A 24,073-nucleotide genomic window follows, 5' to 3' on the forward strand; every position below is an offset into this window, starting at 1 on the left:
TAAAGTCTCCAAATCATTTTTAGATGAATCTAGGATTTACCACAAGGCCATTGGTTGAGTTTGAAAGCATTTTGACATGTTTTAAGGCACTAAATCACCATTTAAGAGGAGTTTACGGCCCAAGAGTATGTCTTGGCCGTAAACTCACTTTTATTACCCAAAAATCAAGTTTAAAGTGTTCCAAGTCTAGATTAGCAAGCCCAAAGGTCATATCTAAGTCCCAACTATGATTTGGAAGGGTTAATTGGCTCAAAAACCCTTTGAATATGAGTTTACGGCCCAAGAATGTGTCTTGGCCGTAAACTCACTTTTGTCCCTCTAAATCAATGTTTTACATGTTATAAGTCCTTTCCATTAAGCCATTAAGTCATATCTAATGTCCAACAATGCTAAGGAAGGGTTTTAGGGCTTAAAAACCCTTGATATATGAGTTTACGGCCCATGAAGGTTCCATGGCCGTAAACTCATGAATGTAGTCCTAAATCATGCTTTGAACTCGAATTTGAAGGCTAAGAAGGTTACAATACAAGCTAGGAGAAGTACCTTAGGGATTTGAAGCCTTAATTTTGAGTTTTGATCCCTTAAACTTGGATGACGAGAGAGGTTGGTATTGTTTAATGGTAAATTGACCAAAGGCTTCAAATGGAGTTTTAAACACGTTTATATAGTGTTTAAGTTTTGGACACGGTGGAATTCTACCCGATACCGACGTTAGACGAGGTTTTTGGTCGTACCCGATTGAGTTACCGTAACCCGATACGGTAATTTCTAGAAATATTCCGATCACTAAAGTTGGGTGTTAAAATGATTTCTAAATGTATTAAGACACCCATTAAGTCATTTTAAATGTATACCAGATAATGACTTAATTAAACGGAAGATCGGAAATCGAAATTGGAAACGACGATTGGTTGCGCGAATTGTACTACGAAAGAGTTACAATAAATGATACAGAAATTTCGGGTTGTTACATTATCCCCCCGTTGAAGGGAATTTCGTCCCGAAATTCAAGTTTAGAACATAAGACAAGATACAAATCATGGATAAGAAAAGAGTTGTGGATACTTCTGTTTCATTGAATCTTCCCGTTCCCAAGTGAATTCCGGTCCCCGCTTGGCATTCCAGCGAACCTTCACTAACGGGATGCGACTTTGTTTTGTACGTTTTACTTCTCGATCCATGATTTCGATCGGTTCCTCCACAAAGTTGAGGTTTTCATTGATCTCGATCTCGTCTAAAGGAATTGTTAGGGTTTCATCGGATAGGCACTTTTTGAGATTTGAAACATGGAAGACAGGATGAATGTTACTGAGTTCGTGAGGTAAATGGAGTTTATAGGCAACTGGACCGATCCTGGAGAGGATCTCAAAGGGTCTAATGTACCTTGGATTAAGTTTCCCACGCTTACCAAAGCGTACAATGCCTTTCCAGGGCGAGACTTTTAACAGGACACGGTCTCCAACCTGGAATTCTAGTGGTTTCCGATGGTTATCAGCGTAACTCTTTTGACGATCACGTGAGGCTTTCAGTCGGTTACGGATTTGAATGATCTTTTCGGTGGTTTCACGGATGATTTCAGGACCATTGAGAGCACTGTCGGGGACTCGACTCCTGGCTAACTGTGTATCCCCCACCTCGGCCCAGCACAGAGGGGATCTGCACTTACGACCGTATAGGGCTTCGAACGGAGCAGCCCTAATGCTGGTGTGGTAACTGTTGTTGTACGAGAATTCGATCAAGGATAGATGTGTATCCCACGACTTTCCAAAGTCAATGACACATGCCCTAAGCATGTCTTCCAGGGTTTGGATTGTTCTCTCACTCTGTCCATCGGTTTGAGGATGATATGCCGTGCTCATATCTAGTTTGGTTCCAAGGGCTTTCTGAAGGGATTGCCAGAATCTGGAGGTAAACCTACTATCTCGATCAGAGATAATGGATACAGGTACACCGTGTAGACGTACTACCTCCTGGATGTAGATTTGCACGAGTCTCTCCATCTTGTATGATTCTTTGATTGGGATGAAGTGAGCGGATTTTGTCAAACGATTGACAATTACCCAAATCGTATCGTACCCACTAGAACACTTGGGTAGTTTGGTGATGAAGTCCATGGTAATCATCTCCCATTTTCACTCGGGAATCTCGGGTTGTTGGAGCAGACCTGAAGGCTTCTGATGTTTGACTTTGACTTTGGCGCAAGTCAGACACTTGCCCACAAATGTAGCTATCTCAGCTTTCATGTTTGGCCACCAGTATTGTTTCTTGAGATCCAGGTACATCTTGTCCGAACCCGGGTGAACAGAGTATTTGGTTCTGTGTGCTTCCTCCATGACTATTTCCCTGAATCCTCCGGATTTGGGAATCCAGATTCGATTCATGAAACAGTGAACTCCGTCACCTCTAATCTCAAGTTTCTTTTCCATCCCTCTCAAGGTTTCATCTGACACGTTCTCGGGTTTGAGGGCTGTTAACTGGGCTTCTCGGATTTGTATGGGTAAGTTGGAATGGATGGTCATCGTCTGGTTCCTCACTTTGTGGCCTATACTATCCTTTCGGCTAAGGGCATCTGCTACCACATTGGCCTTGCCGGGGTGGTAACGGATTTCACACTCATAATCACTGAGTAATTCTACCCATCGCCGTTGCCTCATGTTTAAGTCTTTCTGATTAAAGATGTGCTGCAGACTCTTGTGATCAGTGAAGATTGTGCACTTGGTTCCGTAGAGATAATGTCTCCAAATCTTCAATGCGAAGACTAATGCTCCTAGTTCCAAGTCATGTGTGGTATAGTTGACCTCGTGTGCTTTCAGCTGTCTAGAGGCATAGGCAATCACCTTTCCTCTTTGCATAAGCACACAGCCTAAACCTTGATTAGACGCATCGTAGAAGACAACGAAATCCTCTGTCCCTTCGGGCAGAGACAGAACAGGCGCGCTGCATAAGGCTTTCTTTAATGTTTGGAATGTGGTTTCTTGTTTATCACTCCAACAAAAAGGGTACACCTTTCTGTGTTAGAGTGGTTAAAGGTTTGGCCATTTTGGAAAAGTTCTGAATGAATCGTCGATAGTAGCCGGCGAGACCCAAGAATTGATGAATTTCTGTGGGTGTTTTTGGTGCCGACCAATTCTCTATCGCTTTAATCTTGGAAGGATCTACATGAATACCCTCCTCGCTTACTACGTGACCGAGGAAAGTTACCTTCCGTATCCAGAATTCACATTTGGAAAATTTCGCGTATAGCTTTTCGGATCTAAGGGTCTCCAACACTAGCCTCAAGTGTTGCTTGTGGTCTTCTTCGCTTCAGGAGTAGACGAGAATGTCGTCAATGAACACGATGAAGAATTTGTCTAAGAAGGGACGGCACACCCGGTTCATCAGGTCCATGAACACAGCCGGTGCATTGGTTAGACCGAAGGGCATCACTACGAATTCGTAGTGTCCATACCGAGTCCTAAAAGCTGTCTTGGAAACATCATTCTCCTGGACTCGTAACTGATGGTACCCTGACCGAAGGTCTATTTTTGAAAAGTAGTTGGCTCCCTGGAGTTGATCGAAGAGGTCATCTATTCGTGGAAGAGGATATCGGTTCTTAACGGTTAACTTGTTCAGTTCACGATAGTCAATACACATCCGAAAGGATCCATCTTTCTTCTTAACAAACAGAACCGGAGCTCCCCAGGGTGAGGAACTTGGTCTAATGAATCCTTTACTGAGCAACTCGTTAAGTTGACTGGATAACTCCTGCATTTCTGCCGGAGCTAAGCGATACAGAGATTTTGCTACGGGAGTAGCTCCAGGTATTAGGTCAATACGGAACTCGACCTGACGTTCGGGAGGAATTCCTGGAAGTTCTTCGGGAAACACATCAGGAAAGTTACAGACTTCGGGGATGCTCGTGAGGTCTCTAACTTCTTGTTTCTCATTGATCACATGAGCTAAGAATGCAATGCACTCCTTTTGAAGGAGCTTTCGAGCTTTGATGCAAGAAATGATATGAAGATTGGAACTGGGTTTATCGCCATAGATTACGAGAGTTTGATCCGAAGGAAGATTGAGACGGATAGCTTTTTCGTAACAAAGAATGTCAGCATGATTGGGACTCAACCAATCCATGCCAATGATAACATTAAAGCTCTTAATGGAAACGGGCATGAGATCTATAGGAAATGAGTGATCATTTAGGGTAAGCGTACAACCTATGAATACATCATTAGCGCTTTCTTTCTCACCATTAGCCATCTCGACGGTAAACGTTTCGGTTAGGGGTCGAGGATTAGGTTTTAGATTATGTTTAAATGCATGACTAACAAAACTCCTTTCAGCACCCGAATCGAAAAGAATACTAGCATATGAGTTGTCGAGAAGGAACGTACCCGAAACAACAGTGGGATCAGCAACTGCTTCCTCCCGTCCCATGGTTAGAACCCTTCCAGTGTTATCGGCAGTTGACTTCTTGGGACAGTTCCTTTTAAAGTGTCCAACTTTTCCATAGTTGTAGCAGGCTTGACTAACACCTGCTCCCGATGATTGGTTGGCTGATTGGGTAGGAGTTCTACAGTATCGAACTGTGTGCCCTTTCTTACCACAGTTGGTGCAAGACAATTCTCGACAGGGACCAGGATGATGATGGTATTTACACTTATCACACAGAGGGAGGTTACCGGCATATTTACTGGTAGGAGTTGAGGCTGTGGATCCCATGACAGAAACAGCAGCAACAGGGGTAGTAGTAGCAGCATGGACTGCTACCGTCTGTTGTTTCTTGGAAGATCCTTGAGAAGATTGACCCTTCTTTTTCTTCCAGAATTTCCTCTTTTCACCACTCCTTTGAGTCGGCTCAGAAGTGGTAGTGATTTCCTTAACATCGTCGCTGTGATCAACCAGAATCTGAGCTAAAGTCTTGGCACTATCATAGGTATCCGGACGAGCAGCCAAAACATGACTCTTTGTTGGTTGAGATAACCCCCAAACGAACCTTTCGATCTTTTTGTTTTCAGGAGTGACTAGTCCCGGGCAGAGAAGGGCGAGATCATCAAATCGGGAAGTATATGCAGCAATGTCGGAACCTTTCATCTTCAGGTTCCAGAGCTCGTGCTCTAATTTCTGCATTTCACCACGAGGGCAGTACTCAGCAATGAGAAGTTCTTTCATGGCCTCCCAGCCCATGGCATTGGCTACGGGTAAGGTTAGAGATTTGACTCGGCCATTCCACCATGTCAAGGATTTATCAACGAAGGTACAGGCTGCGAACTTGACTTTATTGGACTCTGCACAAGCACATATTTCAAAGATGGACTCTATTTTCTCGAACCATCGAGATAAGGAAATGACACCTCCAGTGCCATTAAAGGATGTCGGTTTTGCGTTCATGAAATCCTTGTAGGAACCCCCTCTCTGGTGTCCCTGGTTAACCTCGGGGTTTTGAGATTGAGGACCACCACCCGAACCACTAGGGTTCATTTGTGACATAGCTGCTACCATTGCAGCTGTCATCATTGTCTGGAGCGATGCTAGATCGAACTGAGGAGGAGGTGGCGGTGAAGAAGGATTGTTGTCATTCTTTGAGCTAGGTCTTTTTCGGGGAGGCATCTTGATCTAATAAGATCAAGAAAGAGAGGATGGTAAGTCCTCTACATTGAATCAATAGATATGGCAGTTATATGATTCGAGTAAGCGATAAAGCAGGAAAAAGTTATCGAACAGATAATTTATCGCTAAGAGTAATCACAGAAAGCCACTCGAATAAGGATTACTACAGAGGATCGGGATTGAGAAATACTCCCATAGTATTTCATGAATTGTTTACGACAATGATTCGATGTTTGGGATATTAGGGTAAGTTTTAGGCATGCCGCATACCACAGTCACTCCCAAGCACATGTTGGCCGTGTCTCGAATGAATATAGTTGGCCAGGCCATATTGACCCTAGACACGACTACATAACTGCCCAGGTTTAACCATAGTACACAACACCCAATTACTTAGGTTCGGTTCTACTTGTGGTTACGGATGACGACGGTTCGGTATACTTGTATACTTTTTGAAAATACTTGTAGTTTGAAGATACTTTTAATTCAGAGCACTTAGGCCCTTTAGTGTTTATAGTTTTATACCATGTAATGTTTGGTATACCTCATTCACTATAAACAAGGGCTCTGATACCAATCTATCACACCCCGAAAACCGAAGGCGGAAACATTTCCGGGGTTTGACTCCACGTTGAGTATCAAATCCAATGCACATAGTAAGTAAAGTAAAACAGCCACTACATTACATAATAAAGTTTTACAGTTATTTCAAAAGTAAAGTTTGTACAGTTGTGATACATAGTATATATAGACAAAATGAAACGGACCTTCATGTACTCCGTCTTCTGATCAAAAAGGAATCTTCAGGTACCTGTTCTAACGCTGACCTAAGAACACAAGCGATTTGAAAATCAGCATAAAGCTGGTGAGTTCATAAGCGGTTTTTGTTTGTGAAAATGTTTCGAGTTTCCTTTCTGTTTCTGAAATGTTATATGCACCAAGAAAATCCCATATTTTCTTAATAGTTGGTTATTGTTTCACAATTGTAAAGTATAGTAAGTTTGTACACTGAAAACATGTTTATTCATGTGAAAATGTATAATTGGTTATCTGACTGGTTAAACTGTTCTGTTTACTTATCATGTGTTACCAGGAAAGTCCCATACTTTCCTTATTGTATGTTACAAATTGTAAAAGATGTAATGTTATCCAGTTTGTTACTCTTTCTAGTTATGTAAGTGTTACCCAGGAAAGCCCCATGCTTTCCTGCATGTAGGTTTCTAATGTAAACAATGTTAAAGATGTAATCGTGATTAGGTTCCATGTTTTCCCCAGGAAAGTCCCGTACTTTCCTGATTGTTAGTTACAAAACGTGAAAGATGTAAAAGATGTAAAAGATGTATAAAGTGGTTCATTATTACTGTAAGTAAATCTCTGTTATCCTAATTGCGAGTTCCATAACCATACAATAGACTAAAACCTGTGGCAATAAGTAGTCCACATGTGGCAATAAGTCGTCCACATACTTATGACTTTCGTCACCCTTGAACCATTTCGGTTCGGCTGTAGCTAGCAGCCAGGTGTGGGGTAGTCAGCCCCGTATAGATCTATACACTCAAGTCACGCTCTCTAAATACCAGAGATTCTGGTTATGGGTGTAGTCCTCCACTCGCGTATCTCAGTGGAGTGTTCTCCGAGGACGTGTATCCAATCATACAGGAATAACAAATTTACTAGTAATAATATGATAGTCCTCCACTCGTGTATGTGTGTGGAGTGCTACCGAGGACAAAACAGTGTACAGGTATTATGTTCAAATGTTTTAATGTCATGCTTTTAACTGATAAAATGTGGAAAGCCATTTGTGAAATATATGTAAAATATACTAGTTTAAAGACCTATTTCACAAATATATGTTACGTGATCTGTATGTTCAATCTGTTATCAGTTGTAGTAATCAGTTATAAAAGCATATGAAATATGAAACACACATTTGAAAACATGTTTTGAGTACAAGAATTTCCTTGTACTTTTCTTGTATTCCCCCCACTGAAAACAGTGAAAACAGTGAAAAAGGGTAGGGGTATGAACTCACCGGACTCGGAAACGTGTCGGTTTTGAATGCTAGACGTTGGTTCGGGGTTTGATTACTCGCGAAGTCCCTATGTAAAATGAAATAATGTCCATATATATACAATTAGGGATACATTCACTAATCATATGGAACATTACACTTCAATGAGGTTAAATACCTCAAAATGAGCGTTTGGAGTGACCCGGGTGACATCTTCGGACATGTAATGGTACTAGGGACTTGGGACTTGAGTTTACTCCCCAAGAGTAAACATTTTAAAGAGTTTACAACTATTGAACACACACATACATGAGTTTACGGCCGTAAACTCATGTGGGTGTGGTTTTGATGGTTTAAGGGCTCAAATGGACATAGGGATTGCTAGAATGGATTATCTAAAATGCCTTGGAACACTTGGAATGAATTTACATCATTTAAAACATGAGTTTACGGCCACACTCATAGAGTTTACGGCCGTAAACTCACCCATGGCTAAGAATGGTTAATTTGAACTATATAGGACAATCACATGTGATTCTAACTAATTTTCTAAGCATTGTTATGAATTTAGGTTACCATTTTACAAAATTTTAGGAGTTTACGGCCTAGGAGGAGTTCTTTGGCCGTAAACTCACATATGTAGGGCATATGTTGTGTTTAAAGTCTCCAAATCATTTTTAGATGAATCTAGGATTTACCACAAGGCCATTGGTTGAGTTTGAAAGCATTTTGACATGTTTTAAGGCACTAAATCACCATTTAAGAGGAGTTTACGGCCCAAGAGTATGTCTTGGCCGTAAACTCACTTTTATTACCCAAAAATCAAGTTTAAAGTGTTCCAAGTCTAGATTAGCAAGCCCAAAGGTCATATCTAAGTCCCAACTATGATTTGGAAGGGTTAATTGGCTCAAAAACCCTTTGAATATGAGTTTACGGCCCAAGAATGTGTCTTGGCCGTAAACTCACTTTTGTCCCTCTAAATCAATGTTTTACATGTTATAAGTCCTTTCCATTAAGCCATTAAGTCATATCTAATGTCCAACAATGCTAAGGAAGGGTTTTAGGGCTTAAAAACCCTTGATATATGAGTTTACGGCCCATGAAGGTTCCATGGCCGTAAACTCATGAATGTAGTCCTAAATCATGCTTTGAACTCGAATTTGAAGGCTAAGAAGGTTACAATACAAGCTAGGAGAAGTACCTTAGGGATTTGAAGCCTTAATTTTGAGTTTTGATCCCTTAAACTTGGATGACGAGAGAGGTTGGTATTGTTTAATGGTAAATTGACCAAAGGCTTCAAATGGAGTTTTAAACACGTTTATATAGTGTTTAAGTTTTGGACACGGTGGAATTCTACCCGATACCGACGTTAGACGAGGTTTTTGGTCGTACCCGATTGAGTTACCGTAACCCGATACGGTAATTTCTAGAAATATTCCGATCACTAAAGTTGGGTGTTAAAATGATTTCTAAATGTATTAAGACACCCATTAAGTCATTTTAAATGTATACCAGATAATGACTTAATTAAACGGAAGATCGGAAATTGAAATTGGAAACGACGATTGGTTGCGCGAATTGTACTACGAAAGAGTTACAATAAATGATACGGAAATTTCGGGTTGTTACAGAACCGAACATCGCGATCTGAGACAATAGTTTCATATCAGAGTATCCCAAAAACCAAAATTCCAAAACGCGTGGATGTGTACGGTCATGCCTTCGCCTTGCCGAAACATCTGAAGCACCTGAAATAATAAACTGAAACCATAAGCACAAAGCATAGTGAGTTCCCCCAAAATACTCATACACATAACAATACACATATAATCACAAACAGTATACTATGGGTCCAATCATCCATCGAGATGGAATACCCCAAGCCTGTTGACTGATGCACGAAGCAACCCAGTCTCATATAATGACAAATATGTCAGGTCTAATCAACCATTGAGTTGGAATACCCCAAGCCCAATCAACCTCCGGGTCCAGTCATCCATCCCGATGGAATACCCCAGGTTGGAATGCCTATATATATATATATATAACGGGTCCAGTCATCATCGGGATGGAATACCCTCGGCCCACAACCATCCACTACTAGAAAAAAGGCCTTTAATGAAACGCAATTTATGACGCGCACGAATTTACGATTCGTAAAAGCACGTGACGTAAAAATAATGTCATCTATTGAAAAATTTGAAGGATTTAGGGCGCGCATTTTTGCGTGACCTACAATTTGTGTTAGAAAAAAATAAAAATAAAAACACGGAGGGCACCCATCGTAATAGGCGTGTCGTGTAAGTATGTCGCTTTATAATTCTTGAACGCGCCTCGAGACTATTTATTTTATCAAAAAATCGAAGGGATCATTATAGGGTTCTTTTCAAGATGGGAGTGTTCTGCAACGTTCGCTACCTTGGCTCACCTCATCTACCAACGATCTCGACTCATCTCTTTTAGCCGGCGATCTTGGGCTAACCTTACCTCGACGAAGACCGACACAGATGCTCAAGTTTACAAGCCCTAGGTCTGGTTTAACGACCATCAGATCTTCTTTGTGATCTGTCTCGCACAACAAGCCTCCCTCTCAATAACATCGTCTTCCCTGTGTTGATCAAAAGACGCAGGGCTTGAATTCTCTCACACACACAAACACACTTTCTATGTACATTCTCTTTCCTCAATTCTCAGCCCTGATTTCGACTCGGAATCCTACATCTCCGATCTATTAACCTGTGTCCCCTTTGAAACCCTAAGATTGGAGCTGCTGTCTCATCTACCCTCTCAATAACATCGTCTTCCATGTGTTGATCAGAAGACGTAGGCTTGAATTCTCTCACACACACAAACACACTTTCTGTGTATTTTCTCTTTCCTCAATTCTCAGCCCTGATTTCGACTCGGAATCCTACATCTCCGATCTATGAAGCTGTGTCCCCTTTGAAAACCCAAGATCGGAGCTGCTGTCTCATCTTTCATCCCTTAAACATGAACTAGTAGAGTGAATTAACCGAGATTATGCTGACTTCATGAATCTTAGCACCAAACTTGTAGATGTCGATGCCGCAGTTTTGCGTATGAGGGCACCACTCATTGAGATCCGTGAGAAAATATAAGGTACTAATATTTTTTATCGATGATGTTTTTTTTTATGTTTTTTCTTCTTTAATTAAAAGGGCGCACTTCATGGATTGTTTATTTGCAAGCATTGTTGGTTCAGTTTTGTTGAGATCTGTTCTGAATTGTCCTGATTGTAACTATTCTGTGTGTGTTAAAATTCTTGATGTTATTCTCAGCTAAGCAGGTGTAAGTTAGGATTATGAAATTAATATAATTACGTTGAAGCCCAATGAGAACTTGGTCTAACATAGTCCTAAAAGCCTACCACGTTCTTAGCAAGAGCAAACTAAAATATTGTTATGATCGGTTTGAAAGGATAATTTGCAGAGTTGACTTGAAGAATGTGAGCATATACACATGGTACTGTGAAGGATAATCTACATTGAGGAAAGCTTTCATCATTAAGGAATTATCTAGAACTCTAAAGTTTCAAGTACTTAACTAAAGTTAATGCTGAGAAATGATTTAACCTTTTAGATATTTAAAAACCTTGGAAGGTTTGTAATTATGGGTCATAATCTTTTATAAGATGTGTGAGTTTGTTGAAGTGCATCACGTTGCAACACACAGTTCTGGGAATGGAGTTGGAGAAAACTCTTTTATTTATGTTCAATGGTTTGGGATGTTGGATCAATAAATGTTACATGAAGGGACACCTTCATTATTTTTATCTAGATTGTTCCATATAATAATTGGTGTGTTGTGGTATTCATATTTACTGTTGAGAGTCATTGTTTGTAATGAATCTGTTATGTTAAATAAATGTTGATTGAAGAGGGATTCTTGAGTGTAGATGTGGGCATGTTTTTGCAATTCCTTATTTTCTTGTTCCTTGAAGTGGTTTTATGCATGCTTTAGTTATTGATATAAGAGGTCTTGTGTTTTTTTTTTTTTTTTGCAAATTGTCACTTAGACTAACAATATTGATTATTTGGTTGTAGGAAAGAAATTCAGACATCAACCAGCTCTATGACTTCAGTCCCAAAACCACTGAAGATTTTACGCCCACATTATGGAACTCTAAAATTATTTTATGACACAATGCCAGATTTAGACTTAAATGCATTTATTTCATTCTTTAGCATCCTGCTTCACCATTTCCATGCAGAAATTACTTGCTGATAATAGAATACTTTCTACTGTTGTTGCAGAAATTACTTGCTGATATACTTTCTATTTTAGCTTTGACCGGGTAAGAGAAGTGCTTGCATTTAGTTTGGTTTATGACATATGATGTGATTTCCATTGTCTCAAGAGTTTCTGCTATGTAATCCTTGGTGCACTTTTGTTTTCCAATAATATTTTCACACATCATGCAGATTTCAGGAGAGTTTAAAGTATCGCTTGTTGGTATCTGAAGGTGATATTGGTTCCTGGGGTCATGAGTATGTTAGGTAATCACATATAAATTGCCAAAATCTACTTCCATAAGCAAGACAACAAATGCTCATTGACCCTGATTTCATCTTATAATTTGTTTCTTCACATGAGACAACTTCCAAATACTATCTAAGTGGTTTTGCAGGGGGTAGCAGTAACCTTAACAGAATTGGGAGAGTACACCAAAGCAACATCTATGATTGAAGATCTGACCAAGGTAATGATCCTGCCATGAGTATTGGGCCAATTATTCAATCAACTGCTATCCTTGAGATGGAGGCATCAATTGATGCAGTGTTAAATGAAATTAGCAAAGTAGACACAGGAAGGGTATCAAAAAATGCTCTCATGTTATGAAGGTGATTGATTGATAACATAATTGAATAAATTTGATAACTTTTTTTAAACAGAAAGAAGAATTTACTTGTGTAGGTTTGTTCACATGTTATTTTTTAATAGTATAAAGATTTATTTCTAATCACTTAACCCTCTTTTTACTGGTGTAGGGAAAATTTCAGAATCTTCCAGCAATGACCCTAACGACCACTTATATACACTAGCATTTCTGATAGGGGTAAAATTGTCATTAGTAATGAAGAGTTGGTAGCTGATGACAATTCCAAAAGATCAGTAGCCTCTTTTTGCAAAGAAATGACTGTTTATGAGGTACATTTCCTATAAATTCCAAGTCTGAGAATTATAAGCCTTTTTTTTTGCATCATTATCAAAGGGTATTTAAGACATTTGGTGAATATTTAAAGCTATCATTATGTGAAAGTTTGGATACTTTTGATAGAAACTTATAATTTTTAATGTAGAAATTCATCACCGGGATGCTTAAGGATTTTGGTAGCATGGCCTTGGATTGAATTCATAACAGTCTCAAGGTAAACTTTTATTTATTATTATTATTTTTTATTTTGGTTCTGAGAAAATGATAGATTTTTTTTCTGAAGGACAGGGTCAGGAAAATTGAAGGAAACCCCAATTTCTGTAACAAAGATGTTGTGTCATCTCAACAAAATACTGTAACATCTGCTGTAAATCAAAGTCAACTACCACATGAAGCTGCTGTTACATCTTATCAGGGTGGGGATTCACATATATTATACCAGGTTTGTTTGCTATACACATTTTTGAGATTATCTAATAAGCTATTTCACTATCTGGTTTGCTGGTGCCTTCTATTTTGGTTGATAGCATGCTGCTTTAGTTCATTTCCCTGTTGTTCCTTTTGTTGAAGATATGAACATGCTTTTCCAAAGGTTCTGCTTTTCTCTTTTCATTGCAACTAGATAATTAAAAATTGTTTGCTGAAAAACTTATTGATTGTTCTTATTGATTACTTTTTCCAGGTTGCTTCCAGTGGTAATGTATAAGGCTATTAAAGAAATACTTTCCATAGTACATCATCCTCCATCATTGTTTGCCTGGCTGGAAATCTGTCTTATGTTACTAGCAAGGTTCATTTTCAACTTTCTACTTGTAGTCATTTTCTGTTTTTTGTTCATGTTTGTATTATTTTCTGAAAAAAAGTTAATGTGATCTTCTCCTTTCTGTAGGAACCTCTTTGTAATAAGATGGAGTTGTTGTTTGGACACTAATGCCTTTCGTGCTGCTTCAGCATCTGCTGATTTCACTGTGTATATAGTCAAACATTTTCTTTTCTCAACTATATATGGTATAAAAGATCATGAAACAATAATTATTGCACTAGAATGCATACTTCAAAAAGATTTTTTTTTTCTGTACTTGTTATTGATAAATTGAAATTGTAACATGCTTTTAATATAATTGATCTTTCTTTTTGCAGGAAAATATGGGATGCATTAACTGGGGATGAATTGCACTTGTTTGACCACAAACATATTGTTAGGGCATGTTCCTTCTCTGAGGTAATTTCATATTTTTACCTAAAAACGTGATTTTTTTTATAAATAATATAAAAAGTAACAAATTCTGTTTAATATATAGGATACACATCTTCTACTGACGGGTGGTTTTGAGAAGATACTTCGCATATTAGATTTAAATCGACTGGATGCACTCCCACGGGAAGTTGAGAAGTCTAGCCCCGGATCTATGAGGACAGTTGCATGGCTACATAGTGACCAAACTATATTGAGCTCTTGCTCTGATTCAGAAGGTGTAAGGTAAGAAATTAACTCAATAATTCGTATTTGTGTGTGTGTGTGTGTTTTTCTGTACACTATCTTAAGTTTCTATTTAGGGTTAGGGTTAATTGAATCGTGCATAGTTGGTAGGGATGATACAGTCACATTAACTTACATCTCAATGTTTATTAGATTAACTCTGTAATAATCTGTAGTTGCCATGTGGAATTGGATTCCAATTCCTGCCAATCCCATGGAGGGTCATTATGAAGTTGGAGGTAGTCCTGCTCGACCTCAACATGAAAATCCCATGCACTTTCACTACCAGTCAAATCTGTCTCTTTTAATCTTGTATAAGGAAAGTGGCCTTGGGTTAGAATTGAATTTAGATTCATGGCTAATAATAATCAAAATGCTATTTTTTGTGTTTCTTTACAAATGTAATCACCTTCATACAATCATTTATACTTAACTGAATTTTTTGTTCAGTTTTAGGAATAAATAATTCACATCACTTTTAATCACCCTGTTGATGAGACTGCATTTCAGGGTAATACATTCTACTACATTTGAAATTCCTTTTATAATTAGTAATGCATTTACAGTTGGATCTTATGTAATTTGCTTCCTTTTTTTTTCTTCTAGAGCCTTGCTGGTATGCTTGTAAAATTTTTAGCCATTCCAAAAAAAAAGTAATGCATTTACATTTTTCTGAATCACTCTGTTGATGAGACTAATAAAATATTGACACAGTATCGCCAACCTAGACAGGAAACTTAATTCAGTCAATTCAAACAATATATCAGCTTCCTAATTACTAAAAAGAAACCTAAATTAAACTAAAATAATCTTCCATAAAAGGCAAATTAAATGACAGGAGGAAAAATCCTGATGATAGAAGGATAAGTCAAACTGAATAAAAGGATAAAGAAACAAAATAAACAGATAAGGAATCTAAATAAAAAGACAAGGATGTTTACTAAAGGGAGCGTTTGGGTCGCGAAACTGGTCTTTATGTCAGGATTTTGGCTGCAAACATGGAGTAATCATTTTTTTTCTTTTCATTGATTGCCTTTTCAAATTATGTACCTAGGCATAAAGAAGTAAGTGATCTCTTCATACTTGAAAGCATATAAATTTGGGCTAAATGCCAGAAATATCAACATACTTTCATCTATTTGTAATTTGTGTATTATAGCATTCCCCTTCTATTACAGCATAGCAGTTTAAATGTGCAAGGGATTTTCAGTCACATTAACTTACATCTCAATGTTTATATGAGCTCTGTTTTTCACATGGTCTAGGACCACTAATTGCTTAGGATGGTAACTGGGTTGTCTTTTCGCGCCCTCCTTTGATACACCATAAAGGCATGAAGATTCTCTCTCTCTCTCTCTCTCTCTCTCTCTCCAAATTCTAAAACAAATAACAACAGCTAAATAGATGCCAACATTTTGCTTAAAATTCTGTGAACATTGAAAAAAAACGAGGTTGATAGTGCCTTTTTCATGAGATTGTCAAAAGTTGAATAAAATAAAAAAATAAACAAGGGTAATATTGTAAAGGGAGGGTCTTAATACATAAAGTGACCAACCTCTCACTTAGCACGTCAAGTCATTTTGATTTTATTAAGTAAAAAAGAAACAACCTTATCAATCTACATGCATTTAGTCATGTACTGCTGTCCCACAATTTGTCATCATAGAAGAAGACCCTGCTGTCCCACAAGGGTAATATTGTAATAGGGCTGCTTTATATGTCATCATAGAAGACCCTGCTGTCCCATAATTTGTAACAATCTGTATTATCATTATTTGATTTTAATAATAATTTGTTTTGTTTTATTGTTGAGGTTATAGACTGATAGTCTTACTTTTCATGTCATTATTATTTATTTCTTTTTTTGTTTGCAGTTTCTTGCAGAAACTTTGGATGTTGTTCAAGACATTGATTGGGTCATTTCTCTTGGAAATGCTTTTGCAAAGCAGTATGAGCTTTATACATATGATGATGAGCATTCTGCACTACTTCACAGGTATGAACTCATTATCATTATCATTACATTTTTTTAATTAAATTATCTTATTGAGAGTATTCTTCTCCTACAAATGTCTTGGTATACTTCTTCAGAAAGTTGATAACATGACTTATGTTCGTGATAAAATCATCTAGATGTACAAACAAGCAAATAATCTAGATTTCAAGTATTCCAGCACCTTGATAATTATTACATTGCTATGTTTCACATTTAACCCTGTTTTCTAATATTGTTTTGGTTGAACATGTTATTCCTCAAATTTTAACAGATTCTTGAATTGTGACTCACCCCTGCAGCTTTCTAAATGCAGGCTTATTTTGGTGCTGGATTAAGTGGAGTTTTGGCTTGGTGTGTGCGAGTGGGAAGGAACCAACCCAATGCCCCCAGAGTTCTGGCACCTTCCATCTTTACTTCCTATGTATCCAGGTTAATCTACTCGTATTTATCCATGTCTCAAAGTGTGTATTCCAATATCAGGTATCATGATTTGTGTATTTATAAAATTTTGAAATAGGGTCTTGTTCAATGCTTTAGCTGTGTTTGCTCTAAGGGAGATCAACTTATCAAAAGTAAGTTACTGTTTCACCCTTTTATTTAATATTTTTGTGATTGAATGAAAGTCTTAATGAAAGTAATTGACAACCCTTTCTCTGTAAATGATGTTGTGATTGTGGGAGAGGTGTTGTGTTTTTCTCTGTTGCTAGGTAACCTTCTCAACAACAACATTCTACTTAAGCAGGTGAGTAATCAAGATTAAGGGAGACTTGTAATCATGTTTGACATTCCTTTCCAGTAAGAAACAGAGTTGTATGATTATTTGTTAGTTTATAGGAATGTATAACCCATGTTAGCAATGTATTATTTTTGTTTAACATTTGAATGATTCTTTGTATGACATTACAATTTGTGCAATTTATTTTATTTTTTTGAGTATGAAATTTTATTTTATATTATGCAATGGATTGTATTTTTTGTATATGGTATTTTATTTCTATTATGAGAAATTAAATGCAAATTTAATTTAAAAATTAATAAATATATAAATTTATTTTTTTTACCATTTAAATTTACGATACGCAAAAATGTGTGTCATCTTCATTTATGACATGGCCTTTCTTGACAGGGGCTTTCTTGATACGCATTGTGTGTCATTAACACGCGCGTCGTAAGGTTACAACACGCGAATGCATGTCGTCTTCCTTTATGACAGGGCCTTCCTTGATACGCATTACGTGTCGTAAACGCGCGTCGTAATTGCGCGTCGTAAATGAGCGTCGTAAATGCACGTCGTCTATAGACGACGCACAAAAGCGCGTCGTCTCTCTTTATGACAGGGCCTTCCTTGACACGCATTTGCGCGTCGTCTGAGCCTTTTACGATGCGCAATGAGCGTCGTAAAAGGCTGTTTTTCTAGTAGTGATCGGGTTGGAATGCCCACATACTACGAGTCTAATCATCATCGGGATGGAATATTCATGGCCCACAACCATCGGGTTGGAATGCTCAGGTCTATTGGCTCTCACGCAAAGCAGATAAGCCTCAACCACTAATCAAACATGTGAACATATATCATATAATCACATAACATTCTATATACAAACAAACCGATTAGACAGATCATAACATCATAATAACATCCTATTTACCAGGATACCGATCTAACAGATCATAATAGCATACTAAAATACCATAACACAGATCTAATAAATCAATACAACATAACAACATACTAAATATCAACAAACCAAGGAATTCATAATTGTATATACTTAGAGGTGAGATTGTAACATCCCAAAATTCAAGGCTTAAAATTTCATTTTTAAATAAGTTATTATAAAATCATAAGTAATAAAACATCCATAATAACATCTCATGCCAAAAACCAAAGTTGAAATAATCAAAACATGTTATCATAAAACAATATCAGAGTGTAATCTCCAAGATATCATGTGCGGAAATATAGTGTGATGTGATGCAATCGAGCCGGCTCCTTTCCTTTGAAAACGAGGTAACTGAAACCAAAATTGAAAACCGTAAGCACAAAGCTTAGTGAGTTCCCCTATCATACCACACACCATATAATAGCATACTACCAGTCGATTCTAGGGTGCCTAACCCACCCATGTCAAGCCATTATGGGGTGCTTGACTTACCCAGGTCAAACCATTCTAGGGTGCTTGACTTACCCATCTCAAGCCATTCTGGGGTGCTTGACTTACCCGTCAGTTTATCTCAACCGACTACTAGGGACTATTTCACCCCTACCACTACCACATAATAATATAACATAAACATACTACTAGATAATTCTGGGGTGCCCGACCTACCCTTCGGTCCTTACGACCATGACACGGGGATTATTCCCCTTACTACCTACTATCACATAACATCGTACCATGCTAACACATAAAACATATCAGTTAGTAGAAAACCTAGATAATTATCACAAAGACAATCATCTATCAAACAACTCCTACTAATGGGCCGACATTATGGCCTTAGACCCATTTCTACTTGAAGGCAACTCACCTCACACTGTTGAAGTCCCGTACACACAACTCCAACTACTGGATGACAGATTCCCAAACTGTCAATATCAAAACAGCACCCAATTAATAATTGGGTCCCAACACATAACCACAAGTTCTTAGAGTAATAGACTACAGTACCCCATCTTGGCTTGATTCAAACCTAAGGCCCAATCCAAAGGCCCAAAAGTCAAACTAGGAATCAAAGCCCAACATATGGCCCAATTTTCCAAATTAGGCCCAAACCTTTACATGAACTTATTCAAAGTCCCAACCATTTATTCTAGTCCAAACATTTGGCATTTCTAATGGCCCAATATCTCATAATCATAAAGGCCCAAACTATGGCCCATCTATGGCCTAATTTTCCAAATCGATCCCAAACTCTCATATGGGCCTTACCCTAAAGCCCATCAACATATTCTAGTCCATATGATTATTCTTGGATGGTCCATTATTTGCCCAAACACCAAAGCCCAATAAAAAGGCCAACATAATGCCTAAGTGAAATTAAGGTTTCACATAAAATAACAATTAGGGTTAAGTGTTTCTCACTTAACTCATTAAGGACTTAATCCATTAAGTCCATCACTCTACTAGATAAGTCATATTGTGTAATTTGGTGTAATTCACAATTCCATTCCAATAGCCCAGATGTGGGTCCCGATAAGTCCAAGGCCCATATATCCAAAGTTAGGGTTTTCTAAACCCTAATTACAGCCCAGTCATAGCCCAATAGGCCCAATAGCTAGGTCTTTTAATCAATTAGGGTTCACTAGGCCCATTAGGCTTTCACTAGGATCATTAGGGTTTTGCTAGTCGGCACCACCCACTACCACCTCGGGTAGTGGTGGTCAACGGCGACTCACGGTGGCGGCCACCACCTCATGGTGGTGGTTAGGGTTTCTAGTCCATTTTGTCCAAGCATCCAAAAAGAAACTACACACAAGCAAAAGCACAGCGCCACCCAACACGACAGTTAGTGGCGCAGGAGGCGGTAACCACCACCTCACGGTGGTGGTTATGAGTTTCTTTTCATTATTCCTTTACCGATTACATCATATAATGAAATTTCCAAAATAAACACACACACACACAACCACCCTAGTGGTGGCCGGTGGTGGCATGTGGTGGCAGCGACCACCTCACGGTGGTGGTGGTAGCTTTACCGGCCAAATAAACACCCATACATGACAACGTCTCACTACATAAATAAACATAAACGACCAAAGCACACACACAACCACCTTTCACGGTGGCTAGTGGCGGAAGATTACGGTAGCATGGCGGTAGCCACCGTGGTTGGCTGCCATGGTGGTCTTCTGGCGTTCCTCTAGCTGACAACTCACCCTCACACTTGATATGGCGATTGAAACACATACACACCGGATAACACACACAGCACCACCACATTATGGTGGTTTGCGGTGACCGAAAAGGGTATCATCACAGTTTGATAGTCGTCGGGGTGGAGATGGTGATGGTCATGAAGGAAATGGTAGAAGAACGAGAGAGGGGGAAAGGGTGCGCCATTACCGGAGACGATAGAGGCACAGGGGCCCCGACATCGACCTTGAATCATTTGTTCGTCGGCAGTAAACAACGTCGGGGGAGCTCAGCTAGCTTGGTGGCTTCCCGGTGGTTCCAACTGTTGGGTTTTGAGCAATCTAACACTTCCTAAGTGTGCATGCAACCCTAATAAACCTTGGATCTATGTTTGTCTAAATACATGCAAAATAATAATTTTCCAAGGTTTATAACCTATCGAACATGGCATGGGGAACATTTCAACATAAAAGAGTTAGAAGAGATTACATACCTTTTGGTGAGTTTGGTTCTAAGGAGTTTGAGGGCCAAGTACCAATAGTGTGAATGCCTCAAATGGAATCACAAACACCACAAACTCTTGGAAAACTTTGAGAGAGTATACACCTTGTATAAAATCGGCCACACACATGCACACACACACTAGGTCACTAGTTTTCTCTTAGGCTCCATTTCATGCTCCATAAGCTTGCTTATATAGTATGCATGGTTAGGGTGAAACCCTAATAACCCATGTCTTTTCCTTTTCCAAGGATCCATGGGTTAAAAGCTCCATGGATCATTCATGGACTTCCACATAAGCCTAGCCCATTAACAAATGAGTATTAGCCCACACTATATATAAAACAAATAGCCCATAATCTAATTAGACTTCCTTTTAATCTCTAAATTAATTCATAATTAATTTAAGACTAAAATCAATTAAATAACGTAACTTCATATTAATATATTATAACTCATAATATATTAATAAACATGCCACTTTATTAGCATCTCTCTCATGAGTCCTGAATTCAGCGATCTCCTCAGGAGTAGCAGTAGACTCATCAAGTTCTTTTAACTCCTTATCGAGGACATATTCCTTGTCCTCATAACGAGTAACCATCCTGATGTTCCTAATCCAATCCATGAAGTTGGAACCATCAAAGATGACCCTCCCACAAAGATTCATGAGAGAGAAAGAACCAGTTGGGTTAGAGCCTGAAGCATTAGTGTTGGAAGACATCTGAAAAGAGAGTAAGTTTAGATTAGATATATATAGGATCCTTAATAAGACACCCAAATGTAATATTAAGGCTAGGATCCAATCACAATATATTACACTTAGAAGAGGGATGCCGTAATCTAAGTAATAATATATTTGAAAGGTAGGTGAATGACGATTCACCAATTTCCACCATGAAAACGAAATGATTTATTAGGTTTAATTGGATTTGAAATTCCTAGATTCTTTTGAGATTCATTGAACTTTTCAATGGCATGTTTCAATCTCGATTGTGCCCTTCAAGTTTTGTGAATGGGATGCCGAGGATCACAAAACAAGGTGTGAATAACCATGCTAATTCACTTGGTACCCTTAATATTATCACCTAATCAATGTGCCGGTTAACCACACACGCTCCATTGATCTATGACAAACATTAAGTCACCCTTCGTGATCCTTACTAGTCCTAGTTAGTGTGCCGGTTAACCACACACGCTCCACTAACGACTTCGTAAGGTACAAAGTGTGAATTCCATGGACTAGCTGTTGGATTAGTGTCTAAGTCCATAACTATTTTGGTATGTACTTGACCCGATGGTGCATGGTCCTTTTGGGTTGCCTTCACCAAAGCAACTTGATTGGAGAAATGAATAAAGAGAGAGAGGATAATATGATTTATTAATATGTTATAAGAATAATATATTAAAGGAGAAATCATATTTGTTTAATTAATATTGGTCAATAATTAATTAAGAATTAGTTTTGTGATCAAATGTAATTAATTAAACTAGAGGGGCTGATTTGTAATTATGTGATAGTTACAAAATAAGGTAAGGATTATCTTATTTATATGGTGGACGAATTTAAGGTTGGAAAGCCTTAGAATTCGAGTATGATAAGGATTCAAGGATTATCTTATTGGTTGCTTAATGGATAATCAACTAGATAAGGATAATGACTGAAACCCTATCTCTACACCTATATAAACACCCCTAGGGTCATGAATTCGTGTATCCCTTCCCAAGAGGTCCTAGATACGAATTCTAACCTCTCACCTCTCTCTTTATACCTTCTCCATTTGCTTATGGTGTTTGTGAGCCATTAGAGGAGTGACACTTGTGACTCTAAGCATTCCAAAGTCAATCCAAGGTGGAGTTATGATTGTTATTGCTATATAACAATCAAGGTATGTTCTTAAACCTAATTATATGTTAATGTCAATTTCCATATGTTAGAATTAGGGTTTATAGTCTTGGATTCAAAGCATGTACAATAGAGAAACCTAGATCCAAGCATTAGGGTTTGTATGAGCACATAGGATGTCTTATGACCAAAACCCATCACTAGCACCATGTTCACATTTTCCTAAAATAACTAAGATTGGGAATTAAAAGAGTTTAGTTATTTTATAATATTCATTATACTTTTAATGAGGATTTAAAGTCATTGTTCTACCCGTTCGGCTAACGACCCTCCACCGATCAAGCAAGCGGTGGGTGAGAGTATACACCCATTAAGTCGCCTTTTTATAGGCAACAACCTTATACCCACCTTATAGATCGGCTTCGTGAATGAGGCCTACTAACGGTAAAACGACTTATTCTTATACATATATATAATAATTAACCATTAATGTTATAAATAGTATAAGGGTTGAATTTTAACTATTAAAACTCTAAGGGTTGGAATTAAAGTTTATTAAAGTGTGTGAAACTTTACAAATTCCAAAACTTGAGGGCAAGTTTTGTAACTTTTCAAAACTCTTCATTTCATAACTTATGAATTAAAGGTTCATAAAAATGAAGACTCTTCATTTTCATGTAACTTATGTGTTTTAAGTGTGTGTTAAATAAAAGTGACCTTTGGTAATTCATAACTTGAAGACAAATTATGAACTCCATTAAAACACATAAATGATAAAGAATTAATCCTAAACAATTCAACAAATAATTCCTATCATTTTCTAAATTCATAAGAACATGAACATGATCATCAAAAATTCAAGAATTATATGAACACATAAAATCATGGAATTTTGATATATGCTATTGTAAATGGATTAAAACAACCATTACACCAACTAAAATAAGTTTTATAACACCAAAACAATTTAGGGTAATGTTTCTAGTCCATTTCCAGCAGCAAAAGTCGAGAATCTGCACTCTTTCGATCCTACTCGTCGAGTGCATGAACTGAATCATCGAGTAGGTTGAAGTTTGCCTTGGACTCGTCGAGTCCCCCCAATGGACTCGGCGAGTCCACCATGCAGACAGCAACGATTTCAACTTTTTTCACTATTTTGCATCAAGTATCAAACAAGCAAGCCTAGGCTCTGATACCACTGTTAGGTTTTGAGCAATCTAACACTTTCTAAGTTTGCATGCAACCCTAATAAACCTTGGATCTATGTTTGTCTAAATACATGCAAAATAATAATTTTCCAAGGTTTATAACCTATCTAACATGGCATGGGGAACATTTCAACATAAAAGAGTTAGAAGAGATTACATACCTTTTGGTGAGTTTGGTTCTAAGGAGTTTGAGGGCCAAGCACCAATAGTGTGAATGCCTCAAATGGAATCACAAACACCACAAACTCTTGGAAAACTTTGAGAGAGTATACACCTTGTATAAAATCGGCCACACACATGCACACACACACACTAGTTCACTAGTTTTCTCTTAGGCTCCATGTCATGCTCCATAAGCATGCTTATATAGTATGCATGGTTAGGGTGAAACCCTAATAACCCA

The 24,073-nt window shown here is 38.1% G+C and overlaps 1 protein-coding gene across 10 annotated transcripts; it reads left to right on the forward strand.

Annotated features, from left to right (window-relative positions):
• The first annotated feature begins 9,983 nt into the window (after positions 1-9,983).
• On the forward strand, positions 9,984-17,135 carry LOC145011773 (uncharacterized). Of its 10 annotated transcripts, none has more exons than XM_078970506.1 (17): positions 9,984-10,726; positions 11,671-11,921; positions 12,049-12,123; positions 12,244-12,326; positions 12,405-12,468; positions 12,616-12,775; positions 12,928-12,996; positions 13,071-13,224; positions 13,310-13,374; positions 13,465-13,572; positions 13,672-13,752; positions 13,923-14,004; positions 14,084-14,262; positions 16,137-16,258; positions 16,572-16,687; positions 16,776-16,830; positions 16,966-17,135. In XM_078970506.1, the coding sequence occupies exons 6-17, from the start codon at positions 12,771-12,773 to the stop codon at positions 17,016-17,018; spliced, it is 1,089 nt and encodes a 362-aa protein (XP_078826632.1). In that variant the 5' UTR covers positions 9,984-10,726; positions 11,671-11,921; positions 12,049-12,123; positions 12,244-12,326; positions 12,405-12,468; positions 12,616-12,770; the 3' UTR covers positions 17,019-17,135. The 10 variants fall into 10 exon arrangements, with proteins under 10 accessions (XP_078826632.1, XP_078826635.1, XP_078826629.1 ...); XM_078970509.1 differs by having other exon boundaries at positions 12,255-12,326; positions 13,066-13,198; XM_078970503.1 differs by having other exon boundaries at positions 12,255-12,326.
• Positions 17,136-24,073: the final 6,938 nt, after the last annotated feature.

This window comes from Lactuca saligna, chromosome 8 (assembly GCF_052625555.1).
Source record: "Lactuca saligna cultivar CGN05327 chromosome 8, ASM5262555v1, whole genome shotgun sequence".
Lineage (NCBI taxonomy): Eukaryota > Viridiplantae > Streptophyta > Magnoliopsida > Asterales > Asteraceae > Lactuca > Lactuca saligna.

Excerpts from the sequence above, each read along its gene's own strand:
- LOC145011773 (XM_078970506.1), top strand. Across the intron at positions 16,259-16,571 it reads CATTCTGCACTACTTCACAG|GCTTATTTTGGTGCTGGATT; the intron begins GTATGAACTCAT and ends TTCTAAATGCAG. Across the intron at positions 16,831-16,965 it reads GGGAGATCAACTTATCAAAA|GTAACCTTCTCAACAACAAC; the intron begins GTAAGTTACTGT and ends CTCTGTTGCTAG.